The sequence below is a fragment of the Gorilla gorilla genome, chromosome 3, assembly GCF_029281585.2.
Source record: "Gorilla gorilla gorilla isolate KB3781 chromosome 3, NHGRI_mGorGor1-v2.1_pri, whole genome shotgun sequence".
Lineage (NCBI taxonomy): Eukaryota > Metazoa > Chordata > Mammalia > Primates > Hominidae > Gorilla > Gorilla gorilla.
This window is the reverse complement of record NC_073227.2, coordinates 95,816,681-95,830,048: the sequence shown is the minus strand read 5'-3', so window position 1 is coordinate 95,830,048 and position 13,368 is coordinate 95,816,681. Positions and strand designations below refer to the sequence as shown.

The window sequence follows — 13,368 nt, the reverse complement described above, 5'->3', positions numbered from 1 at the left end:
GCAGTGGCATGCTCATAGCTCACTGCAGTCTTGAACTCCTGGGCTTAAGCCATCTTTCTACCTCAGTCTCCCAAGGAGCTGGGACTACAGGTGCAGGCTACCATGCCCAGCTAACACAATTTTTTTTTTTAGAGATGGAGTCTATTTATCTATTTATCCATTTTCCAGCTGAGGGACAGTTGAGTTGTTTGCAGTTTTTGGCAATTAAACGTGAAGTGTTATATAAACATTTGTAAGTGTGTTTTTTGTGTGTGAATATACAGTTTCACATTTAGTTGGTAAATACCTGAAAATGGATTTGCTGGGTCACTTGCTAAGTATATGTTTAACTTTATAAGAAACTATCAAATTTTTCCAAAATGACTACACTGTTTCGTATTTCAACCAGCAATGCATAATAATTTCAGTTGTGCCTTATCCTCACCAATACTTGGTATTGTCAATTTAATTTTAGCCATTCTAATAGGTGTGAAGTGGCATCTCATTGTGGTTTTAATTTGTATTTCCCTAACGACAAAGATGTTGAGAATCTTTTCATGTGCTTATTTGCACATGAGAGAGCTGTATATCTTCTTTGATGAAATATCTGCTCAAATCTTTTGCCCATTTTTAATGGTTGTTTGTTTTTACATTGTTGAGTCATTATTTATTTTGATGTTCAAATTAGTCCAGTTTTTCTAGTGGGATCCCCTTCAAGGTAGCTTCTGTCTCCTTTTGACAAGTCCTCATCATTCTTTGAGGAATTTCTTGCTATCTGGCACAACAGATAATGCAGATGGATTTGTACCAGCCAGAAATCAGCCATCTCTCTAAGGATCCCTAATTTCCTTTAGTAGAAAATCATATTTAGAAATTAAGATCTGGGCTCTAGGTGTGTCCACTGATTTGGGGGGAGTCATTGTTCCAAGGCCCTCTTAGTGGACAGAGCTAGGTACATAGACATATGTATATACATACACATTTACTATGAGTTTATTTCTATTTCTACCTATGGTTACTGAAATCTACAAAGATACCTCTAATTGTGAATCCAACACCCAGGTTTGGCCTAGTTTACTATTCTCTTCTTTAACAGTAAGAAATTTAGCTGTATGTTATTCCATGTATAATTTAATATTTGTACTTTTTTGATTAATTATTTTATATATATCTAAACTCCTATTACTGCTACTATGATTTCCCTTTTTTAAAAAAGATATATTTGTCATGTTTTAACATTAAGGTTTTGTTAGCTTCATAAAACAAGTTGAGCAGTGGTCTCTCTTTATTTCCTGAAAAAGTTTAATAAGTTGGTGTTATTTGTTCCTTGAATATTAATGGAATTCACTGGTGAAGCCATCTGTCCCAAGAGCTTTATTCTGGGGAAAGTTTTGGATATTTTTTTTTTTTTTTTTTTTTTGAGACTGAGTTTTGCTCTTGTTGCCCAGGCTGGAGTGCAATGGTGCGATCTCGGCTCACGGCAACCTCCGCCTCCTGGGTTCAAGTGATTCTCCCGCCTCAGCCTCCTGAGTAGCTGGGATTACAGGCATACGCCACAACACCCCAGATAAATTTTGTATTTTTAGTAGAGAAGGTGTTTCTCCATGTTGGTCAGGCTGGTCTTGAACTCCCAACCTCAGGTGATCCGCCCGCCTCGGCCTCCCAAAGTGCTGGGATTACAGGTGTGAGCCACCGCGCCCAGCCTGATTTCAGTTTCTTTTTTTTTTTTTTGAGACAGAGTCTTGATCTGTCGCCCAGGCTGGAGTGCAATAGCGCGAGCTCGGCTCACAGCAAGCTCTGCCTCCCAGATTCATGCCATCCTCCTGCCTCAGCCTCCCAAGTAGCTGGGACTACAGGCGCCCGCCACTACGCCTGGCTAATTTTTTTGTATTTTTAGTAGAGACGGGGTTTCACCGTGTTAGCCAGGATGGTCTTGATCTCCTGATCTCGTGATCCGCCCGTCTCGGCCTCCCAAAGTGCTGGGATTACAGGTGTGAACCACTGCGCCCGGCCTCTCAATTTCTTTAAAATATACAGTGCTATTCAGATTTTCTGTTTCTTCTTGTGTCTCTTTTGGTAGGTTGTATTTTTTAATCCTTTTGTTCATGTCATACAATTTAAAAAATTTGTTGGCATGACGTTGTTCATAGCATTCTCTTATTGTCCTTTTGTTTTGTTTTTGCTTTTGAGACGGAGTCTTGCTCTGTTACCCAGACTGGAGTACAGTGGCACAATCTCAACTCGTTGCAACCTCTACCTCCTGGGATTAAGCGATTCTCCTGCCTCAGCCTCCCGAGTTACTGGGATTACAGGCATGAGCCACTAGACTCGGCTAATTTTTGTATTTTTAGTAGAGACGGGGTTTCATCATGTTGGCCAGGCTGGTCTCAAACTTCTAACCTCCAGTGATACACCCACCTCAGCCTTCCGAAGTGCTGGGATTACAGGCGTGAGCCACTGCACCCGGCCTCTTATTGTCCTTTTAATATCTGTAAGGACTGTGATGATTATTCCTTATTTATTTTTACTTTATTGTGTTCACTTTCTTTTTCTTGATCAGTATAGTTAGGAGTTTGTCAATTTTGTTGTGTTTTTCAACAAAATCAAGCCTTTGGCATTGTTAATTTCCTCTGTTATCTGTCAGTTCCCTATTTTATTGATGTCTCCTCTTAGTTTTCCCCTTTTGCTTACTTTGGGTTTATTCTCTCAATTTTTCTAGGTTCTTAAGGAAACCCATCAGTTGGTCACTTAGTTTTTTGTTTTTTGTTTTGTTTTGTTTTGTTTTGTAATGTAAGCATGTAAAGCTACATATTTTCCTCTAAGCACTGCTTTACCTTCATCCCACAGCTTTTGATATGTTGTATTTTCATTTCTATGCTTACTGAAATCTACAAAGATACCTTTAATTCTAATCCAACATCACAGAGTTTGGTGTAGTTTACTATCCTCTTCTTTGAGAGTGAGAAAATTAGCTGTATGTTATTCTATGTATACTTTAATATATTTACTTATTTGATTAATTATTTTGTATATATCTAACCTCCTATTACTGCTACTATAATTTCCTTTTTTAAAAAAAGATATCTTTGTCATGTTTTAACATTAAGGTTAGTCCAGGCTGGGCGCAGTGGCTCACGCCTGTAATCCCAGTCCTTTGGGAGGCTGAGGCGGGTGGATCACAAGGTCAGGAGATCGAGACCATCCTGGCTAGCTAACATGGTGAAACCCCATCTCTACTAAAAATACAAAAAAATTAGCCGGGCGTGGTGGCAGGCGCCTGTAGTCCCAGCTACTCGGGAGGCTGAGGCAGGAGATTGATGTGAACCTGGGAGGCAGAGCTTGCAGTGAGCCAAGATGGTGCCACTGCACTCCAGCCTGGGTGACAGAGCAAGACTCCGTCTTAAAAAAAAAAAAAAAAAAAAGAAAGGTTAATCCAAACGTTTTCTAATTTCCCTTGTAATTTCTTCTCTGACCTATGAATTATTTAGAAATGTTGCTTAATAGCCAGGTATTTGAGGTTTCCCTAGATATCTTATTACTGATTAATTTGTAATTTAATTCCATTGTAGTCAGAGAATACACTCAGTGTGATCTTGATTTTTTTAGATTCAATGAGACATGTTTTATGGTCTACGGTCTATCTTGGTGATTGACTTCGTTCCCTTGAAAAAATGTATATTCTTTGTTGTTGGATTAATTGTTTTATAAATGTGAAATTAGATCAAGGTGGTTAATAGTACAGTATTCTTCAGGTCATCTATGCTCTTAATTTTTTTTGTTTAGGTCTATCAGTTCTTGAAAGAGTGCTGTTAAAATCTTTTATTATGTTGTAGAATTGCCTATTTCTCTCTTATATCTGTTTGTTTTAATTTAATTTAATTAATTTATTTATTTCAAGACAGAGTCTCGCTTTGTTGCCCACGCTGGTCTTGACCTCCTGAACTCAAGTGATCCACCCGCATCAGCCTCCCAAAGTGCTGGGATTACAGGCATGAGCCACCACACCTGGACTATATCTATTTATTTTTGCTTCATGTATTTTATTATTTTTTTTTAGAAATGGGGTCTCACTGTGTTGCCCAGGCTGGAGTGCAGTGGCATGATCATAGCTCACTGCAACCTTGAATTCCTAGGATCAAGCGATCTTCCCCCATCAACCTCCTGAATAACTAAGACTACAGGCACAGCTCACCACACCCACCTAATTTTTTTCTTTTTTGTTTTGAGAGATGGGGTCTTGCTCTGATGTTGTGGCCGGCCTTGCTGTGTTGCTCAAACTCCTGACCTTCTCCTGAGCCTCTTGAGTAGCTGGGATTACAGGAGTGAGCCACCATGCCTGGCTGCTTTATGTATTTTAAATCTCTATTATTAGGTATTTGCACATAATTGTCTTGTCTTTCTGAGACATTGTACCTTTTCTCATTATGAAATGCCTCTCTTTATCTCTGTAGTGGTCTGTGCTTTGAAGTCTATTTTATCTGATATTAAAATAGCCATTCCAAACTTCTTATACGTATGTTTGCATAGTAAATCTTGTTGATTTCGTTTACTTTCACCCTATCTGTTTTTTATATTTATATTTAAAGTGTTTCTTTCACGGACAGCATATTAATAGGATTTTTCCTTTGTATACATTCTGTCAGTCTTTGCCTTTTAATTGGAATGTGTATTCGTTTATTATTTCTGCTACCTTAGAGATGCGGTAGTCCCCCCTTATCTATAGTTTTGCTTTCTGCACTTTCAGTTACCTATGGTCAACTGTGGTCCGAAAATGTTAGTGGAAAGTTCCAGAAATAAACAGTTCTTAAGTTTTAAATTGCACACCATTTTGAATAGCCTGATGAAATCTTGAGCTGTCTGGCTCTGTTCTGCTCGGGACATGAATTGTCCCATTGTCCTGTGTATCCATGCTGTATACATGTATGCTACCTACCCTTTTATTGCTTAGTAGCTGTCTAGGCTTTCAGATTAAAAAAAACACAATACTGTATATTTAGGGCTTGGTACTATCTGAGGTTTCAGGCATCCGCTGGGGGCCTTGGAACATATCCCTCATGGATTGGGGGGACTACTTAACACACTAAATTAATATCCATTTATTTTCTCACAGTTTCTGGGTCAGAAGCTAGGGCACAGCTGCTTCTCTGCATGAGTCTCACAGGTGGAAATCAAGGTGTCTGCAGGGCTGCATTATTTTCTGGAGGCATCGGGGAGAAACCATTTCCAGGTTCACTTGGGTTGTTGGGCTAATTTAGTTCCATATGGTTGTAGGGCAGAAGTCCCTATTTCCTTGCTGGCTAACAGCTGGGGGTTGTTCTCAGCTTCTAGATGCCACCCACATTCCTTGGCTCATGGCCCACTTCCTCTGCCTTCAAAACCAGCAACAGTGGTCAAATCTCTCTTACACTTGAATCTCTCTGACCACTCCTTCTGCCACATCTTTGACTTACTCTGATGCTAAGAGCTCACATGATTACACTGGGCCCACGAAGATAATCTATCCTAATCAGTAACATTTAACAGCTAATTAATAACAATTAACAGCTAATTAGTAACATTTATTCCATGTACAAAGTCCCTTCATATCGGTACTGAAATTAGTTTGATTAACTAGCTAGGGACAGGAATCTTAAGGGCATAGCTTTACAATCCTACTGATCACAGAATGTTTAGGCCATTAACATTTAATGTGATAATTGATATTTTTGGATCTAGTCCCATCTTTTTATTATTTGTTTTCTGTTTGCTCCTCTGTTTTTCCTTTCCAGTTTTCTTTTGTTTTTGAATAGTTTTAGTATTTTTTCGGCAATATCTTTTTATTTTTTTTTAGTGATTGCTGGAGGAATTACAATATACATCACTAATTTTTCATAGTCTACATTGTACCCCTTGAAATAAAACATACGAATTGCCCATCCATTTCTCCATCATCCAGGAAAGACGTTGGTTTTGAGGTTGACATACCTATAAATGACAGTAACTACCATGGCTTCCACCGCTTTGGCAAAACCTCAGATGTGTGGTCTTCTGACCAAATGTCTGCAATTTCTTATTGTTGGAGCCTTTATTGTATCCCTGGGGGTTGCAGCTGTCTGTAAGATTGCTGTGGCTGAACCAAGAAAGAAAACATATGCAGATTTCTACAGAAATTATGATTCCGTGAAAGATTTGGAGGAGATGGGGAAGGCTGGTATCTTTCAGAATACAAAGTGATTTTGGAATGCAAAGGGTTTCTTTGGGTTGAATTACCTAGAAGTTTGTCACTTACCTGTGTTCCTGAGCTATGAAACATGAATATGTGGTCTAAGAAATAGTTTCTCTTGATAAATAATTAACAACAAAAAAAGTAGGAACATTGCTAACATATTCCCTTCTCCCCAGTTTGCACTTTAAGTTAGAACTTCATATGTACTACATTTACATATCTCCAGAACCCCAATACGTTATATGTTTTGTTTTAAACAGTCATAAATAGTTTAAACAATTTATGAGAAAAAGTTGTCTTTTATATTTACCTAGCTCTTTACCATTTCTGTCGGTCTCTCTTCTTCCCTAGATTTTCCTCTGGTATTATTTTCCTTCAGCCTGAAAAACTTCTTGTTAGCATTTCTTGCAGAGCAGGTCTGATGGTGACAAATGTTCTTAGTTTTTCTTCATTTGAGAATGACCTTGTTTTACTTTAATTCTTGAAGTATATTTTATAGGATATGGAATTTGGGTTGACATATTTTTGTTTTTGTTTTTCCTCCCAGCACTATAAAGATGGGATTCTTCTGTCTTCTGATCTCTGTAATTTCTGGTGGGAAATTCTCAGGCATTTGAATTGTTTCCTATATGTAATGTTTCATTTTCCTCTAGCTGCTTTCAAGATTTAATTTTTATCTTTTCTTTTCATTAGCTTAAATATGATGTATCTAGACATAGTTTTCTTTGAGTTTGTCCTGTTTGGGGTTTGCCAGCCTTCTTGAATCTTTAAACTTATATATTTTACCAGATTTGGGGAGTTGTTGGTCATTGCTTTTTGAAATTTTTTTTTCTGCCATAATCTCTCACCTCTCCTTCTGAGAGTCTAATGATACGTATGGTAGACCATTTAGTATTTTCTCATAGGTTTCTGAGACTCTGTTCACTTTTTCTTAATCATTTTTCTTTCTATTCTTCAGATTGGGCCACTTCTATTCATCTATCCTCAAGTTCTCTGACTTTTTACTTTATCATCTTCATTCTGCTATTAAGCCCATCCAGTGAGATTTTAAAATTTCAGATACTGTGCTTTTTATTCCCAAAATATACATTTGGCTCCCTTTTATAGCATCTATTTCTCTGCTAAGAATTCCTATCCCTTCATTCATTTCAAGTATGTTTTCCTTTACTTCATGTAGCAGAGTTATAAGGGCTGCTTCAAAGTCTTTATATGATGGTTCCAACAGGTTTTTGTTTTTGTATTTTTGTAATAAGTAGAAGAGATGGGCTGTAGTGGGCTTACACTGCCTTGGCAGATCAGAAGTATCTTTTAACATATGCATAAACTAAGATCAAAGAATAACATCCACTCAGCAGTAATGTTTGGGACTAAAGAAAAGGAAAAGAACAATGTCCCCTTACTTCATTCTTTTCCATGTAGGCAACTTGAGCTATGAATAGTTAATTATAAACATCTAATATTTGAACAAATAGAATTGAAATTTTGGGGAAGTGGAACTTTTGCAATTACTGAGAACCTATGATGCTCTATTATTAATTTATAGGTATCAGGACCTCCCCTGTCAGATGATTCAGGGGCTGATTTGCCTCAAGTGGAACACCAGCACTGAGAACCATTTTGGTTCTGAACTGGGTAGGTGTGATTTCCCATACTTAAAGCTGTGCAGCCTTTCACAGGTACTATTTTGTGGCTTGCTGAATACCAGTTTTTCAGCTGAAACCGTCTCCAGTGACTGATTCCATGAGAACTTCTGATAGAGAAAGAGTTGTGCCACTTAGAAAACCAGAAGTAGTATTTATCTCTGAGATGAAATCCCTTTTCGCAGAGCGTACGTCTCTTGCTCTTAAACTAATCTCCTGCATTTTATTGGATATAGTAATGTGAATTTAGGGTGACAAGTGCTCAAGAAAGATATACACCTATCTCCCTTATCAGTCATTTGCCCTGTGGGCCTGTAAAGCAAGATTGATTGATTATAGTGATGCCTCGGTTAACGTTCTGAAAGATGCATCCTTAGGTGATTTCACTGTTATGCTAACATCATAGTTTACTTACACAAACCTAGATGATATAACCTACTATACTTCTAGGCTATATGGTATAGCCTGTTCCTCCTAGGCTACAAGCCTGTACAGCATGTTACTGTACTGAATACTGTAAGCAATTGTAACACAATGGTAAATATTCATATATCAAAACATAGAAAAGGTAATGCATTGCACTATGATGTTACTAGCTACAATGTCACTAGGCAATAAGAATTTTCAGCTTCATGATAATCTATGGGACTACCATTGTATATGCAGCTCATTGTTGACCTAAACATTGTTATACAGTGCATGATTATACTTGGCAATATTTTTCCCAATAAAGAGAGATCAGTGCTATACCAAATTATTGACTTCCTTTTAAATATAACATTTTTAGTATTAAAAAAGCCAAAACAAAAATCAGACTTTTTTTTTGAGATGGGATCTTACTGTATTGTCCAGGCTGGAGTGCAGTGGTGTGATCTCGGCTCACTGCAATCTCTGCCTCCTAGGCTGAAGCGATCCTCCCACCCCAGCCTCCTGAGTAGCTGGGGCCACAGGTGTGTGCCACAAAGCCCGGATAATTTTTTGTATTTTTGGTAGAGATGGGGTTTCACCATGTTGCCCAGGGTGGCCTCAAACTCCTGAGCTCAAATGATCTGCCCGTCTTGGCCTCCCTAAGTGCTGGAATTAGAGGTGTGAGCCACCATGTCTGGCCAATCAGACCATTTTGAATGATAATTTATTTGCTCAAGCAAGTCATTCAATGTTTAATATCTCATTAACTATGTAAAATATTATGATGATAAATTCCCACATTCTCACAACTGTATTTATTTATTTTTTTGAGATGGTATCTTGCTCTGTCACCCAGGCTGGAGTGCAGTGGCACAATCTCAGCTTACTGCAACCTCCAAGTGATCCTCGTGCCTCAGCCTCCTGAGTAGCTGGGATCACAGGTGTGTGCCACCACGCCCAGCTAATTTTTGTATATTTAGTAAAGATGGGGTTTCACTATGTTGGCTAGGCTGGTCTTGAACTCCTGACCTCAGGTGATCTGCCCACCTTGGCCTCACAAAGTGCTGGGATTACAGTCATGAGTCACCATGCCCAGCCCTAACTGTATTATTGAAATTAATCTGTTAACCTTTACAAAGCATTTTGAGCATCTGTGACATCAAAGGTGAATTTACTGTGAAGTGAACAAAGCTTAAGTTTTGATCTTTCATTTGCACAGGTCCTTTCAAGGTCCTGGGAGAGTCTTTGCAATGCATTCATTTGAGTTAATTCATGTTGAGCAATGAACAACTAATTCATACAAACCGTGTAAACTACAGGGTCTGCAAAACTTGGATGCGTTTTGTCAAAATTAGTCATTATTTGCATAAAAGGAGATGTGTGTTACACATGATAGTTTTTTTTTTTTTTTTTGAGACGGAGTTTCGCTATTGTTGCCCAGGCTAGAGTGCAATGGCGCGATCTCTGCTCACTGCAACCTCCACCTCCCGGGTTCAAGTGATTCTCCTGCCTCAGCCTCCTGAGTAGCTGGGATTACAAGCATGGGCAACCATGCCCAGCTGATTTTTTTGTATTTTTAGTAGAGACGGGGTTTCTCCATGTTGGTCAGGCTGGTCTTGAACTCCCAACCTCAGGTGATCTGCCCACCTCGGCCTCCCAAAGTGCTGGGATTACAGGCGTGAGCCACTGCACCTGGCCATATGCAAGATAGTTTTGATTGGTAATTATTCTAAAGATTGTCTTAAAAATTTGCTTTTGATACATCTAACTGAAATCTAAGGTTTTCTTAAACTACATAGTACCCACCAATGTTATCAATATATACAATGTGAGAAAGCAAGTGAGATAGAAATTAATTTTTAGAAAGATTTTTTGTAAAATAGTTGGTGGTATATCCTCCTGTGCTTTTAGATGATGCTCTTGCACTTGAGATGACATCTTCTTGCAGCAAGAGTGCTGATATCCCAAGAGGAGAGATTCATGGTTTTGATCATTTCCTTCTGAACTGCCTGCTTTTTCTGAGGAAGGCCTTCTAGAAAAAGGAAAGACAAAGACTTCCAAATGTTTCAAAGGAAGATTGAACAAATGGCCCTCCCCAACTGTTATCCCATTACCTTTCACGTCCACCGATGCTATTTCAAGACATACCCAGTGGAATAACAGTGATATGGTTCTTGTTACATGAATGTGTATTTACTGTTAGGAGATTGTATATTTTAAGTTACCAATGATTAAAAGTGTGTAAAAAAGGGGGACAGAGAGAAATACTATAAAAGGCCATGTTACTCATGCATTGAACTTTGTGTGTTTTCTGTATAAATGTGTACATTTATTTAGGAGTGGGTTTCGTGGGGGTAGGTGATAAAAATTAGGATCAGTTGAAGAAAATTGAAGAAACTAGGATCAGTAAGAGAAACTGTTTGCTTTACCTGAATTTAACTATGAAAACACACTTAACAATCTTACACGTTTCTAGATATTAAGTGAATATGTAACTCCTGTCCATGGGTAGATGTGTATCTTTGACTTCTGTAATTATTGTTGATATTCTATCAGTGTATTATGAGACTCTGGCCTCCCTGCAGATCTTCTAAGAACCACACTAATGCAAGCTTGACAGAGAAAGCTCTTTCGAATGACTTACTACAACTCTGGCATTGGTTAGTTCTGTGTATTGTAAGATTCTGGCGCTAATGCTCCATACAGAATTGATCAGGACTGATTACTCTTCTGTGGACCAATTGCTATTGAACCACCCAGCTGAAGAGGCTTTGGGGAGAGAACGTTCATTATTATGGACTCCACTTTTGTCCCCTGGTAGTTTAAGGGTGATACTAGAATCCAGAGAAGTTCCTGTCTCTTTGTGGCCTCAAACACTCAGGCCGTCTCAAAAGCTTTTCACCAAGGTGCAAAATCATTTACCTGCATTCCACACATCTTTTCCAATGCATGGATCCAGAACTTTTTAGGTGGGAGGAATAAACTAAGTTGGCTACAGGTTCTTGATTTCTGGGTTTCTAGACATGCTCTGCATTTATCATTTTAGAGAATGGTTGTTTAGGGAACCAGAATTTGTGAGTTTTTTTTTTTTTTTTTTTTGCCTTAACCAATTAACAGTGTGTTGCTTTTTTTCCAAAGCCATTGACTAGAACTTAGCTGAAGAATTTAACTAGAACTTTTCTTTATTACTCTGAGGAGCTTAATATTGAAATTCTGACCTTGGATATTTAAGCCTCAAAAGAGTAGGACATTCAAGAGGAGGCAAATAAGGGGTTTCAATGTACAAGTCTATAGGTGGTGGTTAAATTAAAATTTGGTCTTGATTTAAAAGCTCTACTTTTAATCTGTGACCAGCTGTTTGACAACATTAGTATGGATAACATGCTGAAAAAACTAGGGTATCAGCATTAATAGGCTGCATATTAAAAAGTTACTATTTTATTTTTTACTTTGAAAAACACTGCCAATAGATTCTGCAGCATGGCAAACAGGTAATACTTAAAGCCAAATGGTGCTTCGGCTTATTTCAATACTATTTTTATGTAAAGATCAGTGTGAAAATATCAGCTCAATGGTTGAGGTTCTAGGATCAATTACCTTGCAGTTTTTATACTAGCTTTTGATATCTTTTGCCTATTAAAACACCTTGTGAACTTTAGAATTAAGGAACTAAAAAATATTTTCCATAAGTCCAAGTTATGACTTGAGGATCATATCTGATTAGAACTGTGGCAGAACTACTAGAAAAAGATTCTGCAAATTGGTTTCAGTGATTCTTGTTGATGTAATCAACAAGATTACATAATCAACAATAATAGATATTGAACCAAAATGATCCTTTTTTTAAGTTTAAGGTTATTTAGTTTCTCTTGCAAGGATATGATTTAGTCACACACTAATAGGGAATATGTGTATGTACTGGTGGGGAGCAGTGGGCTTGCTTTGTGTATGTATGTTTTAAAATTAATAAATTTTATCTTACTGGGCTCCATAGATGGTTTTAATTTAGATTTATTTAATTAAGAGGCTATAAATAATATATACACTACTGTATGGTATTTAACAAATAAATTTTAAATCTGTTAATTCTTCTGGAAAACTTTGGATGTAGGGATGGCAAGCTAATTTTCTTGTATAGCTGGTGATATAAGCAGCATGGTCATAAAATAACATTTCTTATAAAGTAACAGTTGTGACAGAACCTGGTTTTCCTTACTGAGAATCCCTTGCTTGCTTAGAATATCTGACTTCCCATTGAAATGGAACATAGAAAATGTGTTTTCTTATGTGACTCTCATTATTGGTTCCTTTATCTTAGTTGTGCTACAATATAAGGCTGGACCTGTAATACACTATGTATCAGACTAGACTGAAAAATGTGATCGATTTGTTTTCTAAGTCCTCCTCTATATAACTGAACCATGGTCAGGGGATTAGAGACGCAACAGAGCACTGCTCCTAAGGCTTTAGGCTAGTCTTAGTGAATTGGACTGAATGGATTTTTCTCTGTTGTTTTTTGCATTAAGTGTTTTTGCACTAGAAGAGGGTGCTTAACACTCCTCTATCTATATGAATAAAAAATTATGTTCTCACATTGTTTTCTCAAGGGTCTTATTTTTTCTCTTGACAGCTTCAGACGTGAAATAACTAGAAAATGTAATTAATATACAGCATATTTTTTTCTTAACATGCCCTCTGAGAAGTAAGTACCTTATGTTATCACTCGTGGGTAACTTGTGATTTAGAGCTTTGTGTTTATAGATATTTGTGGATATCTGATGTTGAATATATTCTGAGAAATTTTCTTTAAAACCAAAACCCATCCACGAGACAGCATTTTTCTTTGTTTTCAGTGAAAATTTAGTTTTGCCCATTGCACATTCTTAATTTCTATATTCTCTACTTTGGCACTCAGGGCCATCTCCTGTAGAAGTGAAGTTTCTGGTAACATTTTGGAAAATGTATTGTCGATTAATATGAACATATAAGAAAGGTTCAGGGAAATGAAAACAACATATCTCAATTCAGCATGTTTTCCTATCCCTAAGCTAGGGTAGGTTCTCCTATCAGTCTGGAGAACAGGCTTTCATATCAGTTTACCTCCGTCCAGCTATCCCACCTGCTCTAGACCTGGAA

General features: G+C 37.6%; 1 protein-coding gene across 4 annotated transcripts in view; it reads left to right on the top strand.

The window, feature by feature from the left end:
* Positions 1 to 12,924, top strand: part of CDKL2 (cyclin dependent kinase like 2) — a 53,134-nt gene extending 40,210 nt beyond the window's left edge. For 3 of the 4 annotated variants that reach the window (XM_031010561.3, XM_055384507.2, XM_063705319.1), the window contains 2 exons: positions 7,728 to 7,816; positions 10,144 to 12,824. In XM_031010561.3, coding sequence (XP_030866421.1) covers positions 7,728 to 7,793 — 66 coding nt within the window. In that variant the 3' untranslated portion in view covers positions 7,794 to 7,816; positions 10,144 to 12,824. Of the gene's footprint in view, positions 1 to 7,727; positions 7,817 to 10,143; positions 12,825 to 12,862 lie in introns of those variants that run through there. The other variant, XM_055384505.2, reaches the window with a different exon arrangement.
* The last annotated feature ends 444 nt before the right edge of the window (positions 12,925 to 13,368 follow it).